The sequence below is a fragment of the Cetorhinus maximus genome, chromosome 1 (assembly GCF_964194155.1).
Source record: "Cetorhinus maximus chromosome 1, sCetMax3.hap1.1, whole genome shotgun sequence".
Lineage (NCBI taxonomy): Eukaryota > Metazoa > Chordata > Chondrichthyes > Lamniformes > Cetorhinidae > Cetorhinus > Cetorhinus maximus.
The window spans coordinates 41,790,207-41,816,352 of record NC_135879.1 but is presented as its reverse complement, the minus strand read 5'-3'; the positions used below and the strand labels follow the sequence as shown (position 1 = coordinate 41,816,352).

At 45.5% G+C, this 26,146-nt stretch overlaps 1 protein-coding gene across 1 annotated transcript in view; it reads left to right on the top strand.

The window, feature by feature from the left end:
* LOC144667574 (scavenger receptor cysteine-rich domain-containing protein DMBT1-like) overlaps positions 1 to 26,146 on the top strand; it is a 192,173-nt gene that overhangs the window by 159,281 nt on the left and 6,746 nt on the right. Inside the window, exons 11-15 of the mRNA XM_078541169.1 lie at positions 9,094 to 9,408; positions 12,206 to 12,520; positions 16,983 to 17,201; positions 20,759 to 21,064; positions 25,335 to 25,649. Of these exons, the coding sequence (XP_078397295.1) occupies positions 9,094 to 9,408; positions 12,206 to 12,520; positions 16,983 to 17,201; positions 20,759 to 21,064; positions 25,335 to 25,649 (1,470 nt within the window). The remainder of the gene's footprint in view (positions 1 to 9,093; positions 9,409 to 12,205; positions 12,521 to 16,982; positions 17,202 to 20,758; positions 21,065 to 25,334; positions 25,650 to 26,146) is intronic.

Below are 26,146 nucleotides of genomic sequence, written 5' to 3'. Positions count from 1 at the left end.
CAATGATCTCCCATCTTGTCCTTCAGTTCCATGTAGTCTCACTCAATCTCATCTCAGTCAATTGGCTTTAGTTCCAGATCTGCGCCATGAACAAAGGTACTTCCAACATGAGAATGATGGTTGGACAATGCAAATGTAAGCCTTGCATCTGACAATCACATTATATGATCTCATGAGAATTGTTCTCGCTAGGTTTGTTATTATCCTGATGCTGTAGCACTGAAGGCTGTTATTGCTGCATGTTGTAAGTCCTTCTCACAAGCCACATCAAAGCCTTTTCACCCAGGTGCACTTTGCAATGGCCTTCAATTTATGACTGTGAGGTTTTGGTTAAAGCATTAATTGTCATCGAGCACCATAGCTTTTCATACCTTCCTGCAGCGTTATTTCGTTAACGCTTTTAAGGCTGAACATTACTCCTTCATTAGTTGTCACACTCCCCATGTGTGACGATGAATGGTGGAAATTGATTTCAGTCGCTGACATTTGAAATGTCTGCTAGTTAGGAATGAGTGTGTGATGTCAATGGTGTGCGCTCATCCTGATGATGCTGGCCAATGTCCTTTCAGGACGTTGCTTTGCTCCTGAACAGCTGCCTATCACTGCTTGACAGAATCCCGATGTGAGGTTACAGAAAGCCAACTGATATCGAATTCATGACATGACTGTGCAATCAGTGCTTTCGGCTTCATATGAAATATTGACCTTTGTGATATGGACAATGTGGAGGACTGTAATGGTATGAAAGCAATGCTCCAGCACATCTCCTGAGTGCTCATTAGTATTTATGAGGGAAGTAAGTTACCATTGAATGCTGCGTCAAAATTGACTGGGCCAGGCCAAGGCAATGGAGGACATAAACTTGGGAGGCTTCCGACAAAGGCAGGGCAATGAATTTTTATCAATAATCACATGATGGTACTGCTGAACCACTCTCTGTGAGTACGATAACATCACTTGCAGGTTTGCATCCGTGCAGTAGTGTCACAGATCACTGTGTCCTGATGTCCGATAGCATCCTGGGCCTCAGTACCAAGATGTGACCCCTGCATTAATCATGCATGAAAACTGCCATTTGGAGGGACAGTGTTGTGCAGATCTAGCTCCATCTTCAAATGGACAAGCAATAACAAATGACAGATATTGTCCCTATTAGAGCCGCCTAGCTAAGCTCCATTCACACTGGCATGAGTTCTCTGATGTGTGCAGTGGCATGTATACCTCATGAAGGCTGCCATGGCCAGTGACTTTCTTGTGCCATGGTTGAAAGGACTGCATTATGTGTAGTTATTTAGGAGTGAGTGCTGGGGGAGTGTTTATCCCATTACACAGCACCCACATTCTCCCTAGGGTACTGTGCCTTGCAAGGATGACCCCATCATTAAGGTTGAAGGTGAATTATGTTTCCTCCTTTCTCACTTTGCGATGATGTTAAGAATGAAAGTGAATGTCTTCCCTGTATCATGGCGTCAAGAGAATTCCACTTATAGCAGCTAGTCTTCACCTTATTCCTCCTGGAATCTTGTTGCCATGACGTTGTAACAGGCACATCTTCCGCGTCATGCATGTGCAATGGAATCCTCAATTGACTGGTCTGAATCTTTGCCCTACTTGGAATAATACCCTTCAACATTCCCCTCTCCCGAGGAGATGTGTAGCTCCTCCATGTCTCCATGTGGCAACTCATCCCACCTTTGCAGTGCCAGGTTGTGCAAACAATGATGATATGGAACACCCTCTACTGGAGAGCCCCACCTGATCAGTCCAAACATCTGAAATGCATCTTTAAGAGGCCAATAGTCTGCTCTATTAAGGAGCTTGCGGCTGAATGTGCTGCATTGTATCTCTCCTTGAATGCACTCTGTGGAAAGTGAACAGGCGTCATTAGCCATGTTGTTAGGGGGTAGCCCTTATCACTGAGGAGCCATCCCTCTATGTGTCCAAGGCCCTCAAAAATGTGTGGCACATGCGAGTGCCTCAAGATGTAAGAGTCGTGGGAGTTTCCATGAATGATCTGCTTGGTGTGATCACAGATGAACTGGATGTTTAGAGAGTGAAATCCTTTTCTGTTTATGAATTGCATGAGCTGCTGCTAAGTCACTCTCAAGTTCAGTTGATGGCATTCTGAACTTGCGGGAAGCCTGAGAGCACAGTGAATACCACAGTTCTGGCTGCCTGGCTTGATTCACCCACGCTGAATTGCACATAATGGTGAGCTTTATTGAAAGGGCATCAGTCACCTCCCTTATACATTTATGCATGGCCAATTGTGAGATTCTGCAGAGGTCACTGGAAGGATCCACTGGCAAAAACGTTGAGTGCGGCAGTAACCTTGAGAGCAACTGGCATTGGATGGCCTCCAAGTCCATGCAGTGTCAGATCCTCATGTAGAATATAACAAAAATGAGCCATAACATTGCTGGACAAGCGAAGGCATCTTCTGCGGTGCTGTCTTTCTCTCATCTCAAGACATGTGCTGTGTCTTCTGTAGAGCCCTGGTCGAGCCAAAGTCTCCTTCGATTTGGTCCCTCCTCGTCACCATCTGGCTCCTCCTGGGGCCCTGCTGGTTCTAGTTCCTCAGGTCAACATTCTTCCCTGAACTGTGCCAAACGGTGATGGGGCCTTCTTCTCCTCACTTGCACCAAAGCTATCAAGAAGGCAGCATTGCCTGCAGCCTGCATTCCCCACTCCTTGTAACTGTGAAGAATAGATTTGAGACATCATTGCACCTTCCCCTTGAAAGCTCTCCCATGTCCAAGACAGGAAGCCAGTGTGAAGCCTTTGGGCTGTCCTCAGTCTAGACGTGCCACTTGCAGCTGAAGCACATCCTGAAGGTCTAAAGATGGCTGAGCATCCCCCTCCGACATGACTGCACATTAGCAAAGGCGGTCTTGATCAGGGTACATACACCCCATGTGCTGTAACACTCAGTCAGGCTATTGCACCTTGCATCCATTAGCCTAGACGCTAGCCTAGCTTTGTACTAATGTCATGACTATAGGTGTTGTGCCCTGTAAGCCATGACCATTAAAATGAGAATGTCGAGGCTTGTAGTGCACATATAGTTCCTGTCCAGCTGCCGTAACCCTTGATTGTTTGATCCTCCTTCCCCTTTTACATGCCTCTGTCAGGGACAGTTGGCAAATCAGAGCAACTCAAATGTCACCCCAAAACCTTAATGAATTGCAGCATGAATGTGCACCATGAGTAAGGGTGCAATACTCTTTAATGGGCATTTGACCCACCACAACAGTACTCAGCTGAGCCTTGTTCTCCATGTCTTGAGCAGATAACTATTAGGGTGCTGTTGGATCCAGTGCCCTTTGTTTTTTGGGGCTAAAGAATCTGGGTTGCACGCTTGTTTTGGGGTGACCAAGTTGGTACAGAGACAGAGAACATCAGGAGATTGTTGTTAGAATAAACACTTGCTGTTTATTTATAAACTGAACTCTGCAGCTACAACTTATGTGCTCACAACATAAAGCCCTGTCTTCACGCATCAGTGACTAACTCAAGACTCTCCCACCTAGAGGTAGCCCGTGCCACACTGTTACTGGATATTAAGATTATGTGACCTTACATTACAATACTTGTCTTAAAGTTATATTACATATCAGATTACTACAGGTGCCCCCTCAATTGTCCCAAAATTGTAGTCAAGAACTCCACCAACAGGCCTTGAGACATCTCCCCTGTCATTTTTTCTCACACTTGTTTTTCTAACTGTATAAAGGCGAAGATGGTGCTACTAACTTTTGCGAGTGCCTTCCAACGTCCCCCTGTCACCCGCCAACTTCCTCGCATCCTCCTCTACAGTCACCACCTCCTAATCCTCATCCTCCCTGTAACTATTTAGCCTCTCCTGTTATCCTTGACCCCGTCATTGTGCACATCGATATCCCTGTTGTCCTCCTGTTCTCTTCAATGTTGATGTCCCCATGCTACTTGTTGACCCCGACCCCTCCCTTTCTCAAGGTCACCTGCACCCTCACTTTCAGACACCTGCCCCATGAGACCATACATTACCCCCCATGACTCTGAATTTTCTGACCTACCGAATTGAGGTGCCTCCCATCAATGTAACTGTGCTCTCTGCTTCCCAGCACTGAGTCCAACCCTCAGGACCAAACACCTTAGTTCACTGACCACGCCCTATATGCCATTCTGTGCATGACTGTCACTGCCCAGAGAGGCTTTCCCCCACCCAAGACCAAGACAATACATGCATGCCATGCAGGGCCCTCTAACATGGCCCACATAGTTCCAGGACAATCTGCTGTCTCCCCCCCACTGATAGTGTGGCCTTAGCCCCAGGACAATCTGCTTTCTCCAATCTGCTCTCTCTCCTCACCAACAGTGTGGCCTTAGCCCCAGGACATTCTATTCTCTCTCTCCCTGACAGCGTGACCTCAGTCCCAGGACAATCTGCTCTAACTTCCGTCGATGGCGTGGCCTCAGTGCCAGGAGAATCTGCTCTATCTCTCCGCGACAGTGCAGTCTCAGCCACAGGACAGTACCCGACTGCTCCTTGAACAGTCTTATAATCCTTGCCCCAGGACAGCTTTTCACTACTCCACTTTGTTACTTTACGCCCCACCCCCCCAGTCATGCCTCTGTGTCCCCCCCTACCCTGCTGTGTTCCACTAGCCCACCCCAAGGTAAAAATCATGGAATTCCCTCCCTAACAGCACTGTGGGTGTACCTACACCACATGGGTTCAGTAAGGCAGCTCACTACCGCCTTCTCAAGGGCAATTAGGGATGGGTAATAAATGCTGGCCCAGCCAGCGATGCCCACATCCCAAAAATGAATTTTAAAAAAAAATTTCCGCTCCCGCCAATGGTGGGAATCATGACAGGCAGGGGGACCAAAAGTCAGTTTTACACCCGTGGGAAATTGGTCGGGAATTTTGCTCTCCCAACTTTGTTGGCGGGTTAAAGGGATTTCGAATTTTCTGCTGATCTGTCAGGAACCACATTTGCATTCATCTACATCTCATGAATACTCATTAATTAGCCAACTCGCCAGAATTGTGTTTTGGCGAGCTTCACTTCAACAATGACTTCAACGTATGTAGACGCTGCTTTCACCAACCTTTAACAGCAGTGCTGTGAGATTTTGATGCTTCTATGAACCTGTGCCAAGGTTGATGCCTGTGACGCAACACCAGAGGGAAGGGGGTAAGACAGAGGCATAACTTAGGGTGGGCTAGTCTAACACAGGAGGGAAAGGAGAAGACAGGCATGACCAGGGGTTTGGGGGGGCAATGGGAAAGGAACAGAGTGGAGTAGCGAAAGACTGTCCTCGGACAAGATTCATAAGACTGTCCAAGGAGGAGTCAGAAACTGTCCTGGGGCTGAGGCCTCACTGTCAGGGGCAGATTGACAAGACCATGCTGGGGTTGCGTGGACTATGTTAGAGGGCTCTGCATGGCAAGCACGTCTTAGCCCCGGTCCTGTATGGGGGGAAGCCTCTCTGGGCAGTGATGGTCATGCACAGCATAGCCTTTACACAGACTCAAGGCATTAATTTAAAGCCCTTCCAAGTGCTTTGAGGATATCTACCCCTGCACTGTTGTCAGTCGCTTCACTTTTAAACTTCCATCCATTCCACTTTACTCTTACCTTCTCACCCTGAGGGCAGGTGACAGAGGCCAGATGTCTGCTCATGTTCATCCCAAATCTGTTTCTGTTCTCCCCTTGTATATATTTTCTTCAAATAAAGGTTTTGTTTGCTTTCACAATGCAGCTCACTTATTTTGCATTAAATAAAATGTGAAAATTATGCTATCTGCTATTTATCAGTGTGTCTCTTTCTTTCTATCTCAATCTATCTGTATCGTGTTGTGAATGGAATAGCTGGGATTTTTAATCAAAGTGTTAAAATTCTTCAGTTTGAACCTATCTCCCCTCAAAGCATTAATAGTTGGTTTTGCAGCACAAGGGAAGAGCTGCACTCTATTAGGTTGAAGAGCTGCATGTGACTCGCAAGTCACAGTTTGGCCACCCCTGCTTTAAGCAAAAGCTCACAATCATAAAAGTAAAACCTTTGCAAAGTGCAGCTGTGTGAAAAGACTGCAATGTGGCTTGTGAAACATACTTCCAATGTGCACAAATAACAGCCTTCAGTGCTGCAACATTAGGATAATCACAAACCTAGCGGGAATAATTCACATGAGGTGACAAAATTTGATCCTCAGATGCAAGGCTTACATGTGCATAGTCCTACCTTGGAAGTGCCTTTGTTATTGTCGCAGATTGGAACTAAAGGCGATTGACTGAGATGAGATTGAGCGAGACTACATGGAACTGAGGGACAAAATGGGAGATCATTGAGGTGGGAGGGTATCTGGTACCCTTGAATGAATACAGGACATTGCATCACATCAAAGAGCCATCCAGTATTTGAGACTTGAGGGACAAAAGCGAAATATATGTACAAACATTAAAATCATTTACAGTGAATGAATACCTGTGTCACCTTTGTGCTTTCAGTATGTCTTAATTTTTCTAATTCTACCACTACATTTAAGTGCAACACCGACATCTGTAGCAGAAATGGAGGCAGCCTGCTGACTACTGTGCCCTGTTGCCTGAGATGACTTTGGCAGGCATCTGCCAGAGGCCCAAGACTTGGAGGGTCCCGGCCTGCTAAGGGTCTCCTGCTCTGGGACAGGTGCCCCCTCCTTGGCCTGACCTCCTGGAATTGATGGGGGTCACTGGTAGAGGGGATTTGGAGTGGCAAGACAACCTTCAGGACTCCTGAGTGATGGCCCCGGGGTGTCTGGTTGACACTCCTCCCCACTTTGGGTGCCTGAGGGCCCCTCCCAGACTCCTTCAGGAGAAGGGGGACCTGGAGGAATGTTGAAGTGCCCCATCCCGCTCTTGCCTAACCACTGCTGGAATGTACTCATGGTGAGCGCAAATCCAACAGAAACTCCTGGGTCCCCAACGTGGCTGCCACTCTTCCCATGGAGACGTCAATACACTTGCATGCTGGAGCCACAACATCAGGCAGAACATGGACGGACTCCTCCATCCTTCATTCCAGTCTGTTCACAGCCTCTGACAACTCTGCCTGATGTTCCCCTGCCTGTCTTTGCATCTCCAACATATCTCTGATGGTTGATTGTAGAGGCTCATCATCGGATTCGGACTCTGCAAGGGCATGGTCTCCAGAAGTCCTCTGAGTGTCAAGACCTCAGTGTCACTGCCTCCGCCTGTCGTGGACACATGTCCATGAGGTGATCACCAGATTGCAAACCTGAACCTACTCTAGAATTAGGACCCACCGAGGTGCGTGTATCTGTGCTGGTGGAGGGTACAGGTGAACGCGGTGGTGGGTCTTCTACAGATGGATCCTCATCTGAGGTTGGCTGTGAGCTGGGGCTGAGGCCCTGGCTGGAATTCAGCCTCCGCTTTTTCTTGCTAGTACCTGGAATAGAGAGAAGAGAGAACTAGTGATTGACTACACAGGCCCCCATACTCTAGATCACTCACAGTCATTGTCTGCATGCGGCCTATTTATGCTGGATGAACCCTCGCAGGCTTGTTGGGAGGGACCGACCTCGACTTCTGCGCAGGAATGATTTTGATCCTCCAGCGAGCTCTGCCACTACCTCCTCGAATGTGGAGAGGTCTTGCAAATCCGGTGTCCCCATTCTGGTCTGGGATCTCGCCCTCTTGTGGGCTATCTTGTCCTGCTAACAGACAGATGGATTGACTGTGACCACTATGAATGAAAGAGGATTTCAGAAGCATGCATGCCTGCTGTGTGTGCTTAGCCCTCCCCAGTAAGGACTGAAGACACCATTTGTGCAGGATCTTACATAATGCTGATCTTAAAGTGGCTGGGAGACAATCAGTGCTGATGTCCCATCTGCTGCTCATGTGTGGCATCCCTGTGGACTCTAACCCTTAGCCTGCCTGATGCCCTTATAAGAGTGTGAGTTGGAGTGAGTAGAAGTTTCACTTCCCCTGGCGGTGTGGTTCAGCTCATTCACTGTCTTCCTGCACCGCAGGGCGGTCTTTTATTGTTTTGAATGAGCACTGACCTCTCTGGTGACCTCCTCCTAGGCCAGCAAGGTCAGGTGGGATGGCCTCCTGCTCCCATCTCTCAGAAAGAGAACCACCTGCCTTTCCTGGGCAGCCTGCAGGAGAATCGTTGAACCACGGAGTAGAGTGTTTAGCCCTTTTGGATGCCATTTATTTTGCCACAACACCTGGGCTGCAGCGAAGGAATGTGTGCATGGATGCTGGTTAAATATGGCACCAGGACCTTCAACCCCACAAGGTAGCGATGGGGTGGGCGAATTACAGCCCATCATGCCGTGAAATTCAATAAGCTCCTTGCTAATGCATAATTCATGAGCTATGAAGCAGAAGATCAGGCACAAAAACCTAACCTGTCACCCAGCAGGAATCACACTGATTTTCAGGCCCGCCACTGCACCTACTCTTCAAAATGGAAAATTCTGTCCCCAGTCATGCCTCTGTCTTCCCCCTTTCCCTCCTGTGTTCCACTAGCCCACCCCCAGTCATTCTTCTGTCTTCTCCCTTTCCTTCCTGTGTTTCACTAGCCCATCCCAGTCATGCCTCTGTCTTCCCCCTTTCCCTCCTGTGTTCCACTAGCCCACCCCCAGTCATTCTTCTGTCTTCTCCCTTTCCCTCCTGTGTTTCACTAGCCCATCCCAGTCATGCCTCTGTCTTCCCCCCTTCCCTCTTGGATTGCCTCACGGGCATCAGCCTTGGTGCAGAATTAGAGAAGCACCGAAATATTGCAGCACCACTGTTAAAGGTTCTTCGGATAAGGATATTAAAGGTTACTGAACCAAGACAGGTAGATGGAGGTAAGATACAGATCAGCCATGATCTAACTGAATGACAGAACAGGCTGGAGGAGATAAAAGGCCTCCACCTGTTCCTTTGTAACACGGTTGAGGGCCGACTGCCTTTCCCCTGTCCCTAAGTTCATACATGTTCCTTGTGTTATCCAGTATTGCGAGAAGCCTGATACCTGGACTAAAATGTCCAGCTAATGACTCCAGTGAAAGTCCAGATAATACAAGTTTAACTCTTCCCATCTCTATTCCAGGTCCGGTGCCTGTACGGCTGGTGGATGGTTCCAACATGTGCTCTGGGAGAGTTCAGGTTTATGATAACTCTATCTGGGGAACTATCTGCGACAGTGGTTGGAATGTAAATGCAGCGAATGTGGTCTGTAGAACTTTGAACTGTGGGAAGGCCCTGTCAGCAACAAGAGATGCCTACTTTGGAGAGGGGACTGGGGACATCTGGTTGAATGTTGTGAAGTGTAACGGGACAGAGACTGCCCTCGATCAGTGCCCTGCCAACTCACCGGTGAAGGATAACTGCACACACAGGGAGGATGCTGGAGTGACCTGCTCAGGTGAGCAAATTTAATCTGCTCCTTATGTGTGTTGGATCCGAAACTAATTTGGCGATTCAAAATCTACCTTTCTGGTTTACTAGCCCAGCCTCTAGATTAATAATGCAGGCTTCTGGATTCTTTGCCCAGGCCTCTGGGTTACCAGCTCAGGCCTCTGGGTTACTAGTCCAGGCCTCTGGGATTGAACAGCAAAGAAATTGGAAGTAGAAGGGAAATAACAGAGTCCAAAGTCTCAAGGGCAATTAGGGATGGGCAATAAATGCTGACCTAGCCAATGACGTGCACATCCCATAAATGAATAATAAAATAAAATTGTTGGAAATCAAACCAGAAGCTAGAGCTGCAAGTTTTATTTTGTAAAAGTACTAACAATAAATTAAAATGGCAACTTTTGATGACAAGAGTTTATCAGTCAGGAGGGTTGAAATTGGCAGAAGTTAGCATCCTTATACTTGGAGCAATTGAAAGCCATTGCTAGTCAGGTAAGACTTAAGATCCCCAATAAAACAAAAGACAGGAATCCCTGAAAATGCTGGTTGAGCATTTTGAATTCAGTCCAGAGTCAGAAAAGGCAGCAGAAGCTGAATCAGAACCAGACCAGGTTACTTTAGCAAAAATAGAGCTGGAAAAACTGAAAACTGAGCGAGACTTTAAAGGCCGAAAAAAAGACGAGATAGAGCTTCAAGCCCAAAAAGAAAGGGAAGGTCAAGAAGCTCAGCAGGAAAGCCCGAGAAAGAGAAAAGGAGCTAGAAAGGGACCAGGATTTCCAGCTACAGAAGTTGGAAATGAAACTACAAGCACAGAGAAATAGACACCAAAGGCATCTTGAATCTGCTAGGGACAATCTCACTTTGCCTAATGACAGCCCAAATCCCAGTAACCCTGACGCAGGCCTCGAAGCCCTAAAATTCTCCTAATTTGTTTCCAAATTTGAAGAGGGAGATGTAGAACACTTCTTTCCTGCTTTCAGAAAAGTAGTAGCTCAGCTATATTTAGTGTAAACATTGATAACTTAGAGGCAGTCAACAGGAAAGATCCAAGAGGTCCTCTCCACACTGTCCCCTCAAGTGCTGATTATAAACAGGTTAAGGATGCAATCCTGAGCCCCTATGACCTCATGCCAGAAGCCTATTGTCAGCAATCCAGAAATTCACGTAGGAAACTCATGCAAACGTATCTGGAATTTGAAAGAGTCAAACCGATTGCTTTTGACCAATGGGTGTGCGCTTTAAAGGTAGAGCATACTTACAGTTGAATAAGAGAGTTGGTGCTGTTACAGGAGTTCAAAAATGGTCTCCCTCACAATATTAAAATACACCTTTAGGAACAAAAGGTTACCTCAGCAAGGGCAGCTGCCATGAAGGCCGAGGATTCTGAATTGACTCGCAGACCTCTGAATCACAGCAAATAGTCAAATAGTTCATATCAGTGGGAAAAAGGTCAGAGGGAGGCAGAGGGAAAGGAAATAGATCCTAAGGGGAAAAAGAATGCAGAAAAATGGGAAAACTAATCCGCAACCTTGAAAAGCAGGAATGTAGAAGGCAGAGCTGCAGGACTGCCCCCTGACTGTTTTAATTGTGGCAAACCAGGCCATGTTAAAGAACAAAAGCAAAAAACTGCGGATGCTGGAAAGCCGAAACAAAAACAAAAATACCTGGAAAAACTCAGCAGGTCTGACAGCATCTGCGGAGAGGAACACAGTTAACATTTCGAGTTTGTATGACTCTTCACCAGAACCATGTTATAGAACACTTTTAGAAAGAGGAAATGGCCCCTAGTAGTTCCAAAGAACTGGGAAAGGAGGTTAACATTCTCCAGGATACCGGTTATTTACAGACACTGCTTGGGGGGAGAATTGAAGATTTCCCACACAGAAGTAGGACAAATTCTGGTGATTGTGAAAAGTCTGACTGGCGCAAGCACTGAGGTAGTGCAAATCCACTTAAAGACTAAACTTATTACTGAGCTGGTGATAGTGAGTGTAATCATTTTGCTAGGAAATGACCTCGCAGGCTGGAAGGTGTTACCACATGAAATTCAAAAACTGTCCAGAGACGCTCAGCGAACTCAACAATTTCAGCATCAGGAATCTGTAAAGTTGCAGACAGCTGAAAAGGTTTCAGAGTCCCGACAGGGAGTTACACAACCCATGAAAATTGAAATGGCTAAGCCAGAGCTTACAGAATTAAACAGGAACCAAGGAAATCCACAAGCAGGTCAAGAGACAGTGAGGGAGACACTCGACTCAGTTGAAGAGCTTGAGGAAAGTCATTTGTGTATTAAAAGGGCTGAAGATAAGTCAGGTGAGCTGAAAGAGGCAGAAAAAGCATCGACTAAAAAATGGCTGCATTGGTCACCTGACCTTTTACAACTACAATATTTGTCAAGCATCTAGAAGGCTCCCAGTGGATTGCAAGTAGACATACCCAGACTTTGTGAAGACATTTGAAATCCAATGCGCTTTTCCACAAGGGTAAACAGAAACCCATTTACAATAGCTTCTCTGGAGCTGTGAATAGCTCTTTCCTATCTCACCAAACCTGGAAGAATGGGAGCCATTCAAGGAGTTTAAGGATTATGAAATCAAGGCAGGCAAGTAGAGTAAAGATACAGATCACCAATGATCTAATTGAGTGTACAAAATCAAGGGACTGAATGGTCTCCTCCTATCCCACACTTCTTAAATGTTCTCTGTGCTAACCAGTATTGGTAGGAGCCTGATACTGGGCTAATATATCCAGCTGATGAATCTAGGTAATCCGAGATCAGTCTAACTGTGTTCCCATCTCCATTCCAGGTCCGGTACCTGTACGGTTGGTGAACGGTGGCAATATGTGCTCTGGGAGAGTTGAGGTCTATCATAACTCCATCTGGGGGACCGTCTGTGACAATGGCTGGGATGTAAAAGCAGCAGATGTGGTCTGCAGAGTGTTGAACTGTGGGACAGCCCTGTCAGCAGAAAGAGGCACCTCCTATGGAGAGGGGACTGGGGTCATCTGGTCGTATAACGTGAGCTGTAACGGGACAGAACCTACCCTCGATCAATGCTCTGCCAACCCATGGGTGGGGGCTAACTGCACACACAGCCAGGATGCTGGAGTTACCTGTTCAGGTGAGTGGGGAGGGTTCCTTGCTTGGGCAAGGGTGGTGTTCTCTGCTTAGGCGAGTGGTTGGTTCCATGTTGCTCGGGTGAGTGGGGAGTGTTCTCTGCTCACATGAGTGTGGGTCTCGCTGTTCTGGTGAGGGAGTGGGGTGGTATTCCCTGTTCCAGTGAGGTGGTTGGTATTTCCTGTTCCGGTGACGGGGGAGGGTTCCTGTTTGGGTAGGATAGGGGTCCCTCCTTGGGTGAGTGCATTTAACCTGCTCCTTGTGTGTATTGGCTGGCAAACTAGTCAGATTGAAGGCCTTATTGCCTGAAATACTAGCCCAGGACTATGGATATGCGAGTCCAGAACTGAAGATTGCCTGCCGTGTCGAGTGTTGTAGCTCATTGACCTCAGCTGGTTTTCACGAGACCCCCTCCTCAGGGGTCAACAGGCTCTTCGGTGGAAGTGAGAAAGTTTGTGTATTCGACCCTCTCAGGTCCAACAGGCCCCACTGGTAATTCCAAATCGTGTGACATTTCTTCCAAGTGCGGTGCAGACTCAAACGCAAATGACGACGGCATTCCTTCTTGTGGGACTGTATCTCTTCCCCGGAGGTGATCCACGTGTCATCTAATTATAGGAGAGAGGCCCTGTCATGGCACTCACTTCAGCTAATAGCCAATTGGGCCCATCTCCAAAGTTCTTTGCTGGAACTATGTCTCCCATTGTGAAATTTCTTTCATGATATGGCCGTCTTGCTGGTCTTCTGGACCTCTTGGCTTCTCTCCACCCTCTCCCCGAAAGTTGGGCTGATAAGAGTTAGACGGGTGCAGAGGTGTCTCTTCATTAGTAATTCAATGGGTGCAATACCGGTGGTTGTGTATAGCGACACCCAGGATCCAATAGGAACCGTGACAATCTGGTGCTGATGGAACTCCCATCCAGCCTCTTCATCCTGGACTTAAAAGTTTGGACTGCCCGCTCAGCCAAACCAATAGAGGCAGGGTGGTAAGGCCAGGTTTTGATATGGGTTATTCTGTTGAGGATTGTAAACCTGTGGAACTGCCCGCTGGTAAATGCAGTCCCATTATCCGACACGAGCACCTCCGATAAACCGTGGAATGCAAAGCTCTGTTGCAAACGGTCTATGGTGGCAGCAGACGTGGGTGACCGGACTTTATAGACATCCATCCACTTGGAGTGGGCATCTATTAGTAAAAGGAGCATCGTGCCCAAGAAGGGCTCCACGACATGGAGGTGCACCCATGGCCACCCGGCTATTCCCAGGACGTAGCTTTTGTACCTGCTGGCATTGAAGACAACTTCTGTCTAGGGTTTCGATGTCTGCGTCCGTCCCCGACCACCACAAGTAGCTGCGCAAGAGCATCTTCATCCTACTAATGCCAGGGTGAGCGCTATGTAAGTCGGCCAGTAATGGCCTTCACCCTCTCGGGGGCACGATAACCCTTGCTCCCAGAGCAATATGCCGTCCTGACAGGTGAGCTCATAGTTGCAATTGAAATAGGGCTTCATGCCATCAGACTTTGGCTCGCCTGACCATCCAATCAAGACTTGCTCCCGGACGCGAGATAAAAGCAGATCTTGGCTTGTTCACTCACGGATTTGTTTGGCCTGGACAGGGGAGGAATCCAAAAAAGTTAGTACTAAGACAGGTTCCTGGGGAATTGGAACCTTCATGTTGTTATCTGGCAGGGGGAGGCGGCTCAGCGGTCAGCATTTTTATCTGGCTTCATAAGCAGCCATAATCAGTGCCCACCTCTGGATGTGAGCAGATGCGATGGGGAGTATTGCCTTATCTTCTCCAAATAATCCTAGCAGAGGCTTGTGGTTGGATATAATGTGAAAATGATGGCCATGGAGGTATTGATGGAATTCCCGAACACCAAACGCAACAGACAAGTCCTCCTTGTCAATTTGAGAATTTTGTCGCTCTGCAGCACTGAGTGTGTGAGATGTATAGCCAATGGGTTGTTCGGAGCCATCCGCCATCCGATGTGAAAGTACAGTCCCTACTCCATAAGGGGATGCGTCACAAGTTAAAATCAATTCTTTCTTTGGGTCAAAGTGGACCAGTAGGGCTGATGATCTTAACAATTGCTTTACCTTCAGAATCGCCTCCTAGTGCAGAGCTTGCCAAATCCATTAATGGTTTTTCTTAAGCAATGCGTATAATGGAGCCAGTACAGTTGATAGATTTGGGAGAAATCGCCCATAGTAGTTTATCATGCCTAAGAAGGCCTTTAGTTCTGTAGTGATTTTCTTGCAAGTACATTGCAAACAGCCTTGAGCTTTTCTTCCATGGGATTGCAGGCCCTGCGCATTAATCTTATGACCCAAGTAAACTACCTCTTTGGCTTGGAAAACACATTTCTCTTGTTTCAAGCGTACCCCTGCTTGTGAGAAGTGTTTTAGCACCTCCCCCAAATTAGCTAAGTGTTCTTCGTCACTTAGTCCAGTGACTAAGACATCATCCAGATAAACAACGACATGGGGCAGTCCCCGAAGTAGATTTTCCATGGTACGTTGGAAAATAGCACATGCCGATGAGACCCCAAAGGGTAGCCGAGTATATTGATACAATCCTCAATGTGTATTGATGGTCACAAATACCCTAGAGCCTTCTTCCAACTCTACCTGCTGGTAGGTGTGGCTCATGTCGAATTTTGAATATGTGCTGCCCCCTGCCAATTTCAAATATAATTCATTAATCTTTGGTATCGAGTGTCTATCAAGTTTGGCTACTCTGTTTACGGTTAACTTATAGTCACCACATATGCGAACACTTTGGTCTGGCTTCAGTGCGGGTACTATGGGTGCCGCCCACTCGGAAAATTGCACAAGTTGTAAGATACCCAGCTTTTCCAGCCCGTTTATCTCGGTCTCGACCCTGTCCCAAAGAGTATAAGGGACTGGTCTTGCTCTGATAAATCTGGGGTTGCGTCAGGGTCTACATGGATTTTGGCTTGTAACCCGTGAATCCTTCCTAGCTCGTCACTGAAAATGGAAGCGTACTTTTGTAACTATCCCTGTAAGTTTCTCATTCTGATTTGAAAAATGTTGGCCCATTGCAATTTAATCTTTTTGAGCCAGTTGTGACCAATTAAACTTGTCTCTCCTGGAAGCCTATTCCTTGAATTGAATTTAAAATGCTGCATAGTGGCCGAGGGCTTTGGCTTCAGGTGGTTTTTGACAATATTTACTAACTCGTCGAAAGTCCCCGTATCGGGGGTGTTAGGTGACGTAAGGTGTGGCTCAGCCCATACGTTTTGCTCCTGCATGTGGACAAAAGTATCGCCCTCTTCTTGTCCCCCCCGCGATGTCGTTAACGATAAAGAAGAATGCTAGGTATTCGACGTAATCAGACCAGTGATCGGAAACAGGGTCGAATGGTTCAAGATGCCCAAACTTTGGCATACTCGATGATTAAGGAGACTGCGCTTTCAAACAGCTTTCAAGGTAGTGGCGAAGTGATGTAGCTAGCTTACCGTTTACTTACTTTCTTGATTGCCATCAATTGATCTGGTTTATCCTCGTCACTAGTTTTATGTTTTTTGGTTATCAGGTTTGCTTTGTCAAACTAACGTGAGCTGCGCCCATGGTATTTCAAGCTGGTGCTTGAAACAATATAGGCAGAGAGACCAATTAACTGAACAAACACTAGTGGTTTATTGGAACTAAGAACGGAGCACTAACACCACGTGTGTTTCTTCAATCACCTCCAGCTCTAGACTTACAGTTACCAAAGTAGCCTGCGCTGTATAGCAATTGTTTGATACAGTCAAGTGGTCAGTTAACTACATTCTCTTAAAGGTACATAGCACTCCACTTTACCACACATGGGTTACTTGTGAAATAAAATATATTGGCTTTTGTGGAGATACTGCGTAGATTCACCAGAATAAAATTGGGACCTAAAAGAGTTAAATTATGAAGACAGATTGCAGAGACTTGTCTTGCATTGTGTTGAATATGGAAAATTAAGGGGATCTCATTGAAGTGTTTGAGACATTTGAAGAATTTAATGTGGTAGATAGAGAGAAACTATTTGCACCAGTGGGGAGAATATGCAGAACAAGGGGACAGAATCTTAGAGCCATGCTGTTCTGAGGGGATGTCAGGAAGCATTTCTTCACACAGAGGGGAGTGGAAATCTGGAAACCTTTCTTCCAAAAAGCTGTTAATGCTGAGGATCATTGAAATTTTCAAATAAAATTGAAGATTTTGTTGGTTAAGGGTCTTAAGGGTTATGGAACAAAGATGGCAGTTGGAGTTAAGATGAAGGTCTTCCTTGATCTGATTGGTTGGTGAGACAGACTTGAGGGGCTGAAAGGCCATTTCCTGCACTGAAGTAATCTCTTTACTAACCAGTATTGGAAGGAGCCTGACACTTAGACTAAAATGTCCAGCTGATGACTGCAGTGGGAAATGAGATAACCCAGAGACATTTAACGATGTTTCCTTCTCCAGGTCCTGTACCGATACGGTTGGTGAACGGTACCAACATGTGCTCTGGGAGAGTTGAGGTCTACCGTAACTCCGTCTGGGGGACCGTTTGCGACATTGGCTGGGATGTAAACGCAGCGAGTGTGGTCTGCAGAGTGTTGAACTGTGGGACAGCCGTGTCAGCAACAAGAGACGCCTACTATGGACAGGGAACTGGGGACGTCTTTTCATATAATGTGAGCTGTAATGGGACAGAGCCTAGCCTTGATCAGTGTTCTGTCAACCCATGGGTGGGGACTAACTGCACACACAGGCAGGATGCTGGAGTTACCTGCTCAGGTCAGTGCATTTAGCTGTTCCTTGTTCCTTGTGCGTTAGTTCAGAAGCTGACCTAGTAGAATTGAAGTTCCTGTTTTTTGATTCTGTTTGACCAACCCAGGCCTCTGGATTACCGCAGCCAAGGCCTCTAGATTACCACAGCCCAGCCCTGTGGATTAGCAGCCCAGGCCGCTGTTATTGCTCACTGAGGCCTCTGGATTACTCACCCAGGGCTCTGGACTCCTTGTCCAATAATGTACATTGGCCTTGAAGGCTTGCAGCACAGGTTCACCAGAAAGATACTGGGACTAAAGGAGTCAAATAATGAAGACAGATTACAGCTACTTGACTTGTATTCATTAAATATAGAAAGTGAAACATTTGAGACATTCAAAGGATTTGATAAGGTAACACAGAGAAACTATTTCATCTGGAAGCAGAACGCAGAACAAGGGGCCATAAACTTAAAAATAGTGTCAGGCCATTCAGAGGTGATGTCAGGAAGTACTTCACACAAAGGTGAGTGGAAATCTGGAATTCTCTCTCTGAAAGTTGTTGATGCTGGGAATAACTTGGAAATTGGTGCAAGGTCAAAGGAAGTGGAAATGATAAAGGACAAAAACAAAAGATATGGCTAGAGGAGATATGAATGGCAGAATCACGAACAATTGCCATCCAAAAGCAAAACCAAGAGAAAATCGAGAATAAAACTGACCCTGCAAAGATACAGGAAACAAAATGGGGGCAGAGGTTCTGATCAGAATTTGTTGAACCCAGTGTTGAGTCTGAAAGGTTATAAAATGGCTAATCACAAGGGGAGCTTCTGTTCCTCGAGTTCACATTGAGCTTCATTGGAACACTGCAGGAGACCAAGGTCAGAGAGGTCAACATCAGACCAAGGTGGAGAATTAAAATGATTGACGACTGGAATTTCAGGATCATAGTTGCAGACATAGGGAGGAGTTCTGAAACGTGGTCACCCAACCTGTGTTTGGTTTTTACCAATGTAGAACAGACCACATTGTGAACACCGAGTATTTTATACCAATTGAAAGAAGAAAATGTAAATCACCCTTTCACCTTGAAAGAGTGTTTGGGGTCTTGAACAGTAAAGAGAGCAGGTAAAATGTCAGGTGTATTTCTCCTGCACTTTGATGGAAAGGTGCTATGCAAAGGGGAAGGTTGTTGGCGGTGATTGAGAAGTGGACAATAGTATAGTGGAGGGGACGGTCCTTTTGGTATGCTGAAATGGGAGAGGAAGAGAATATGTGTTTGGTGGTGACAAAAAAAGGCAGAGGATGATCCATTGAACAAAGAGGCTGGTGTTGTAGAAGGTGAGGACAAGGAGACCCTGTCATGGTTCTGGGAGGAGGGGAAGTGCAGGAAGTAGTATAGGGAAGGTCAAGGGATTTGTCAACCATTGTGGAGGGGAAATTCTTGGTTGCAGTAAAAGGAGACAGATCAGAAGTGCTGGTATGAAAGCATCTGTGGAGAGGAACACAGTTAACGTTTCGAGACCGTATGACTCTTCAACAGAACAAAGTAAAAATAGAAGAGAGGTGAAATATAAGCTGTTTTAAGGGGGGGGGGGTGGGACAAGTAGAGCCAGTGATAGGTGGAGATAACCAAAAGATGTCACAAACAAAAGGACTAAGAGGTGTTGAAGGTGATGATATTATCTTAGGAATGTGCTAATTAAGGGTAGAAAGCATGACAAGCAAGGTTCAGATAGCCCTAGTGGGGGTAGGGTGGGTGAAGGAATCGAAATAGGCTAAAAGGCAGAGATAAAACAATGGATGGAAATACATTTAAAAATAATGGAAATAGGTGGGATATTGGGGAAAAAAAAGGGGGGGGGGGTCGGAAAGGGGGTGGGGATGGAGGAAAGAGTTCATGATCTAAAATTGTTGAACTCAATATTCAGTCCAGAAGGCTGTAAAGTGCCTAGTCAGAAGATGACGTGCTGTTCCGCTGAGCTTCACTGGAACAATTGCTTGTCCTACCCTTAATTAGCACATTCCTTAGATAATATCATCACCTTCAACACCTCTTTGTCCTTTTGTCTGTGACATCTTTTGGTTATCTCCACCTATCACTGGCCCTCTATCCAGCTCTACCTGTCCCACGTGCCCCCCCTCCCCTTAAACCAGCTTATATTTCACCTCTCTTCTATTTTTACTTAGTTCTATTGAAGAATCATACGGACTCGAAACGTTAACTGTGTTCCTCTCCACAGATGCTGCCAGACCTGCTGAGCTTTTCCAGGTATTTTTATTTTTGTTTTGGATTTCCAGCATCCGAAGTTTTTTGCTTTTATGCTGGTATGAAAGGTTGCATCATCAAAACCCCAGAGATGAAGATTCTGGAATGGAATGGAATGGTATCCTTGCAGAATGTAAGGACATGTAGTCAAGGTGCTGGTAGGATTCAGTGGGTTAATAGTGAATATTGGTTGATAGTCTATGGAAAGAGTCAGAGCTGAATGTTGTGAATGTGAGAAGGATAGAAATTGGAAACAAAGTTGATGAAATACTTCAGTTCAGGGCAAGAGCAGGACACAGCCCAGATACAGTCTTTAATGTACCAGGAGGTGAGGGAGGGGGCCTATGTAGGATTAGAACAAAGAATGTTCCATATATCCCACATAAAGACAGACATAGCTGAGGTACATGCGGGTATCCATAACAACACCATTTATATGAGTTGAGTTAAAGGAAAAGTTGTTCAAGGTGAGAACAAGTTCATTCAAGCTGAAGAGGGTGGTGGTCAATTGAAACAGTTTGGGCTTCCATTCAAGGAAGAAATGGAGAGCCCTCAGACCATTCTGCTGGGGGAATCAAATGCAGAGAGATAAGATGGCTATGGTGAAGAGAAGACAGGTAGGGTTAGAAAATGCTTTTCCATTCTCACCTGATTCACTGGCTTAAAATCTATTACGTTTCTGAATTTTCCCAGTCCTGAGGAGAGAACATCGACTTGTAACATTAACCCTGGCCGAGATTTTCCTGCCCTGCTGCTGGGATCTTCTGGCTCAGCTGAAACTCAATGAGCTTTTGGCTAGCCCGTCGCATCACCTGCGGCAGGTCCTGCCATGGTGGGGCCCGAAAATCCCGACCTCTGTTTCTCTCTATGCAACTATTGCCTGACCCACTGCATATTTTGTGCATTTTCTGTTTTTATTTCAGATTTCCAATGTCCACAGTATTTGCTTTTGATACACCTTATTGCATAAATATATGAGGAATGATGGAACCAAGGCAGGTAGATGAAGTTAAGAAACAGTTCAATCATGATCTAATTGAATGGTAGTACAGACACAGGGAGCTGATTAGCCTCCTCCTGTTCCTAAGCTCTTGTATGTTCTTTGTACTAATCCGTATTGGTAGGAGACTGACACCTGGGCTACAATGTCCAGCTGATGACTCAATTCAAAGCTCAGACAATCCCAGACCAATTTAACCGTGTACCCATTTCTATTCCAGGTCCAGTGCCCATACGGCTGGTGGATGGTACTAACATATGTTCCGGGAGAGTTGAGGTCTATCGTAACTCCAGCTGGGGAACTGTCTGCGCCAATGGCAGCGATATTAATGCAACTAGCGTGGTCTGCAGAGTGTTGAACTGTGGGACAGTAACACAAAATACCTCCTTTGGAGAGGGGGCTGGGGACATCTGGCTGAAAGTTTTGAGGTGTGACGGGAGAGAGCTTTCCCTTGATCAGTGCTCTGCCAACCCACAGGTGGGGGATGCGTGTACACCCAGGAAGGACATTGGAGTGACCTGCTCAGGTGAGTGGAGTGATTTGCTCGGCTAAGAGTCTTCAACATGTTCTTTATGTGTGTTCATTTGCAAACTTCACTAGTGTGATTGAAACTTTCATTTTGTGGATTACTAGCCTAGGCATCTGGTTTACTTGTCCAATAACCCTTGGAGGAGGTTCAGCACAGATTCAGCAGAATGATACTCGGGAAAATGATATTCAATTTCAAATACAGTTAGAGACAAGGCAATGAACCCAATGAATACAGAATATAGAGTGATCTCATTGAAGTGTTTGAGATGTTTAAGGAATTTGAGCAGATAACTGAATAGTGGGGGCAAGGGATCAAATTTGGGAGGATGTGGTAAACCAAAGAGCAGAGACAAGGCAAGAGAGACAGGTATTAATATGGGAAATGAAAAACTGTGACAGGAAGGGACAGAGAATACAAATCTAAGAGTAAATCAGCAGATAAGGCTAGATGCTACAAAAATGATAAAAGGACAAAACTAAAGGCTCTGTATCTAAATGCATGCAGCATTCGAAACAAAACAGATGAACTGATAGTGCAAATAGACATAAATAAGTATGATCTGATAGCCATTACAGAGACATGGCTACAGGATGACATAGATTGACACCTGAATATTGAAGGATATGTGACATTTAGAAAGGACAGGAAGTTAGGAAAAGATGGAGGGGTGGCTCTGTTAATTAATCTTATTATTAGCACATTAAAGAGGGATGACCTAAGTTCAAGAAGCCAGGATGTGGAAGCTGTTTGGGTTGAGATGAGGAATGATAAAGGCAAGAAGTCACTTGTGGGAGTGATGTACAGACCCCCTAATTGTAACTCCACAGTAGGAGAGAATAGAAGAAGATGCTGGGAGCTTGCCAGAAAGATGCAGCAATAATCATGGGAGATTTTAATCTGCATACAGACTGGAAAAATCAGATGGGCAAAGGTAGTGTAGATGAGGAGTTGATAGAATGTTTTAGGGATAGTTTCTTAGAACATCATGTCCTGGAGCTAACCAGAGAGTAGGCTGTACTAGACCTGGTATTGAGCAACAAGATAGAATTAATTGATAACCTTGTAGTGGAGGCACCCCTAGATAGCTATGATCATAATATGATTGAAGTTTACATTCATTTTGAGGGAGAAACAAGTGCATCCAAGACTAGTATATTAAATTTAAATAAGGGCCATTATGAAGTCATGAAAACAGAGCTAGCTAAAGTGAACTGGCAAATGAGGTTAAGGGATATGTCAATAGAAATTCAGTGGCAGACGCTTAAAGGGATATTTCAGAATACACAGAATATATGCATTCCAATGAGAAAGACAAATTGCAAGGGGAGGGCCCACCATCCATGGTTAATCAAAAAAGTTATAGATGGTATCTAAGAATTTAAGGTATTAAAGAAAAAGCATATAATTACGCAAAGATGGGTGGCAGGTCAGAAGATTGGAAAGAATATAAAGAACAGCAAAGAATGATAAAAAGATTAATAAGGAGAGAAAACTTAGAGTATGAGAGAAAGCTAGCTAGAAATATAAAGGGGGATAGTAAGAGTTTCTATAGATATTTAAATAAGAAATAAGTTAACAAAGTGAGTGTTGGTCCTGTAGAGACTGTGCCTGGAGAATTGATAATGGAAAGTAGGGAGATGGCAAATGAATTAAAGTTATTTTGCTTCGGTCTTCACTATAAAGGACACAAGTAACATTCTGGAAATAGCTGTAAATCAGGAAATGGAAGGGACGGAGAAACTCAGGAAAATTACAATCACCAGGGAAGTGGTACTGAGCAAATTGTTGGAGCTGTGGGCTGACATATCCCCAGGCCCGGATGAACTGCACCCTAAGGTCTTGAAAGAATTGGCTAGTGAGATAATTGATGCACTGGTTTTAATTTTCCAAAATTCCCTAGATTCGGGGAAGGCTCCATTACATTGGAAAATGGCAAATATAACTCCTTTATTCAAAAAGAGAGGGAGACAGAAAGCAGGAAACTGAAGGCCAGTTAGCCTAACATCAGTCATAGGCAAAATGTTGGAAGTTATTATTAAAGGTATTATGGCAGGGCATTTAGAAAAATTGAAGGCAATCAGGCAGAGTCAACATGGTTTTGTAAAAGGGTAATCATGTTTAACCAATTTATTGGAGTTCTTTGAAGGAGTCACATGTGCTGTGGATAAGGGGGAACCAGTGGATGTACTGCACTTAGATTTGCAGAAGGCATTTGGTAAAGTGCCACATCAAAGGTTATTGCAGAAAATAAAAGCTCATTGTGTAGGGAGTAGCATATTGGCATGGATATAAGACTGGCTAGCTAACAGGAAGGAGAGAGTTAGCATAAATGGGTCTTTTTCTGTTGGCAGGATGTGAAGAGTGGTGTGCCACAGGGATCAGTGCTGGGATCTCAACTTTTTACTATTTATATAAATGAATTCGATGAAGGGACCAAATGGTTGCTAAATTTGCTGACTACACAAAGATAGGTAGGAAATTAAGGTGCGAAGAGGATGTAAGGAGGCTACAAAGTGACATGAGTAGGTTAAATTAGTGGGAAAATATCTGGCAAATGGAGTATAATGTGGGCAAATGTGAAATTGTTCATTTTGGCAAGAAGAATAAAAAAGAAGCTTATCACCTAAATGGTGAGAGATTTGCAGAGCACTGAGATACAGAGGGATCTGGGTATCCTAGTACATTAATCACAGATGGTTAGTATGTAGGTCCAGTCAGTAATTAGGAAAGCTAATAGAATGTTATCATTTATTGTCAGGGGAATTGATTACAAAAGTAGGGAGGTTATGCTTTAGTTGCACAGGGCATTGGTGAGACCACATCTGGAGTATTGTGTACAGCACTGGTCTCCTTATTTAAAGGAAAATGTAAACATGTTAGAAGCAGTCAGAGAAGGTTTACTAGATTAATACCAGGAATGGGCAGGTTGTCTTATGAGGGAAGACTGGACAGGTTAGGCTTGTATCCACTGGAATTTAGAAGGGTAAGAGGCGACTTAATTGAAACCTTTAAGATCCTGAGGGGTCTTGACAGGGCGGATGTGGAGAGGGTGTTTCCTCTTGCGGGAGAATCTAGAAGCACGGGTCACTGTTTAAAAATAAGGGGTCGCTCATTTAAGACAGAGATGAGGAGAAATTTTTTTCTCTCAGAGGCTTGTGAGTCCTTGGAACACTCTTCCTCAAAAGATAGTGGAAGCAGAGCTTTTGTATATTTTTTAGGCAGAGCTAGATAGATTCTTGATTAACAAGTGGGTGAAAGGTTATCGTGGGTAGGCAGGAATGTGGCTTTGAGGTTACATTCAGATCGGCCATGATCTTATTGAATGGTGAAGCAGGCTCAAGGGGCTGAGTGGCCACTCAGTGACCTTCCAGCTTTAGAGATACAGCAGGCTATGATGGATGCTAAGTAATAGGGAAGGCGCTTCAACATGGAGGCAGCCCCTCAACAACCTTTTGAAAATTTTCAATAAAAGGTACATCTTGCAGCCAGAGCACCACTGAGGGGATGGGGAGAGTCTCTACAGGGCTGCCTGGGGGCCGCTTCCAGGCATCTAAAATGTCCATTGCCAGTATGGCAAACTGGAAGCCAACTGGAAAATTCCATTTGGCATCCTTTAGTTGTCATTAACAAGGTTTTTAAGGAGCCTAATCGGCTACATGCTGTATGCGGGCAAACAGACCAGCTGAACCCGCGACCTCGAAAATGGTCGGCGTCGAGAACATCATCTGGAAAGCGGTACGCTGGCTGGTGCCAGCATTTTCAGGTACCATCCACCTCTGTTTTTATCCCTGGCCTGAAAACCCTGCTCAGTGAAATTATTTCCTCTGGTGAGAAGACTCTAGAAAATGTGGGCATAATCTTAAAATTGGAGCCTGGCCATTGAGGGCTGAAGACAGGAAACATTTCTTCACCCATAGGATAGTGGAAATCTAAACTCTGTCCCTTAAAAAGCTGTTGATGCTGGGGATCAGTTAGAAATTTCAAAAATTAGAGTGATAGATTTTTGATAGCTAAGTGTATTCAAGGTTACAGAACCAAGGTGGGTGGATACAGTTACGATACGGATCAATCATGATCTAATTGAATGGCAGCACAAACTTGAGGGGCTGAAAGTCCTCCTCCTGTTCCTACGCTCTTAGATGTTCCCTGCACTAATGCGCATTGGGAGAGGACTGAATCCTGAGTGACAATGTCCAGCTGAAGGCTCTTGTGAAAGTGCATGTAGTCCCAGACCAGTATAACCTTGTCCTCATCTCTATTCCAGGTCCACTGCCTGTACGCCTGGTGAACGGCCGCAATATGTGCTCCGGGAGAGTTGAGATCTATCGTAACTCCATCTGGGGGACCATCTGTGACAATGGCTGGGATGTAAAAGCAGCGAATGTGGTCTGCAGAGTGTTGAACTGTGGGACGGCCCTGTCAGCAGAAAGAGGCACCTCCTATGGAGAGGGCACTGGGGTCATCTGGTCGTATAATGTGAGCTGTAAGGGGACAGAGCCTACCCTCGATCAGTGCTCTGCCAACCCATGGGTGGGGACTAACTGCACACACAGCGAGGATGCTGGAGTTACCTGCTCAGGTGAGTGCATTTATGCTGTCCCTTGTGTATGTTATGTGTTAGTTTGTGAATTTAATTGTGGAATTTAAATTCTTGTTTTTCAACCCTGATTAGCAAGCAGGTCTCTGGATTACCAGCCCAAACAACTGGATTACTAGCCCTGGGTGCTGGATCACTAGCCCAGGGTTCTGGATTACTAGCCGTGAGTTCTGGGGTTCTGGATTCCAATCCCAGGGTTCTTGATTACTGGACCTGGGTTCTAGATTACTAGCCCAGTGTCTGTATTACTAGCCCAAGGTTTAGGATTACTATCACAGGGTCTGTATTTCTATCCCAGGGTTTCGGATTATTAGCCCAGGATTCTAGATTCCTATCACAGGATTCTGGATTACTCAACCAGGGCTCTGTGTTCCTTTTCCAATGAGATACATTGGCCTTGGGGGGGCGGGGATGCAACACAAATTTACCCGTATGATACTGAAGACTAAAGGAGTTAAATGAGGACGACAAATTGCAGC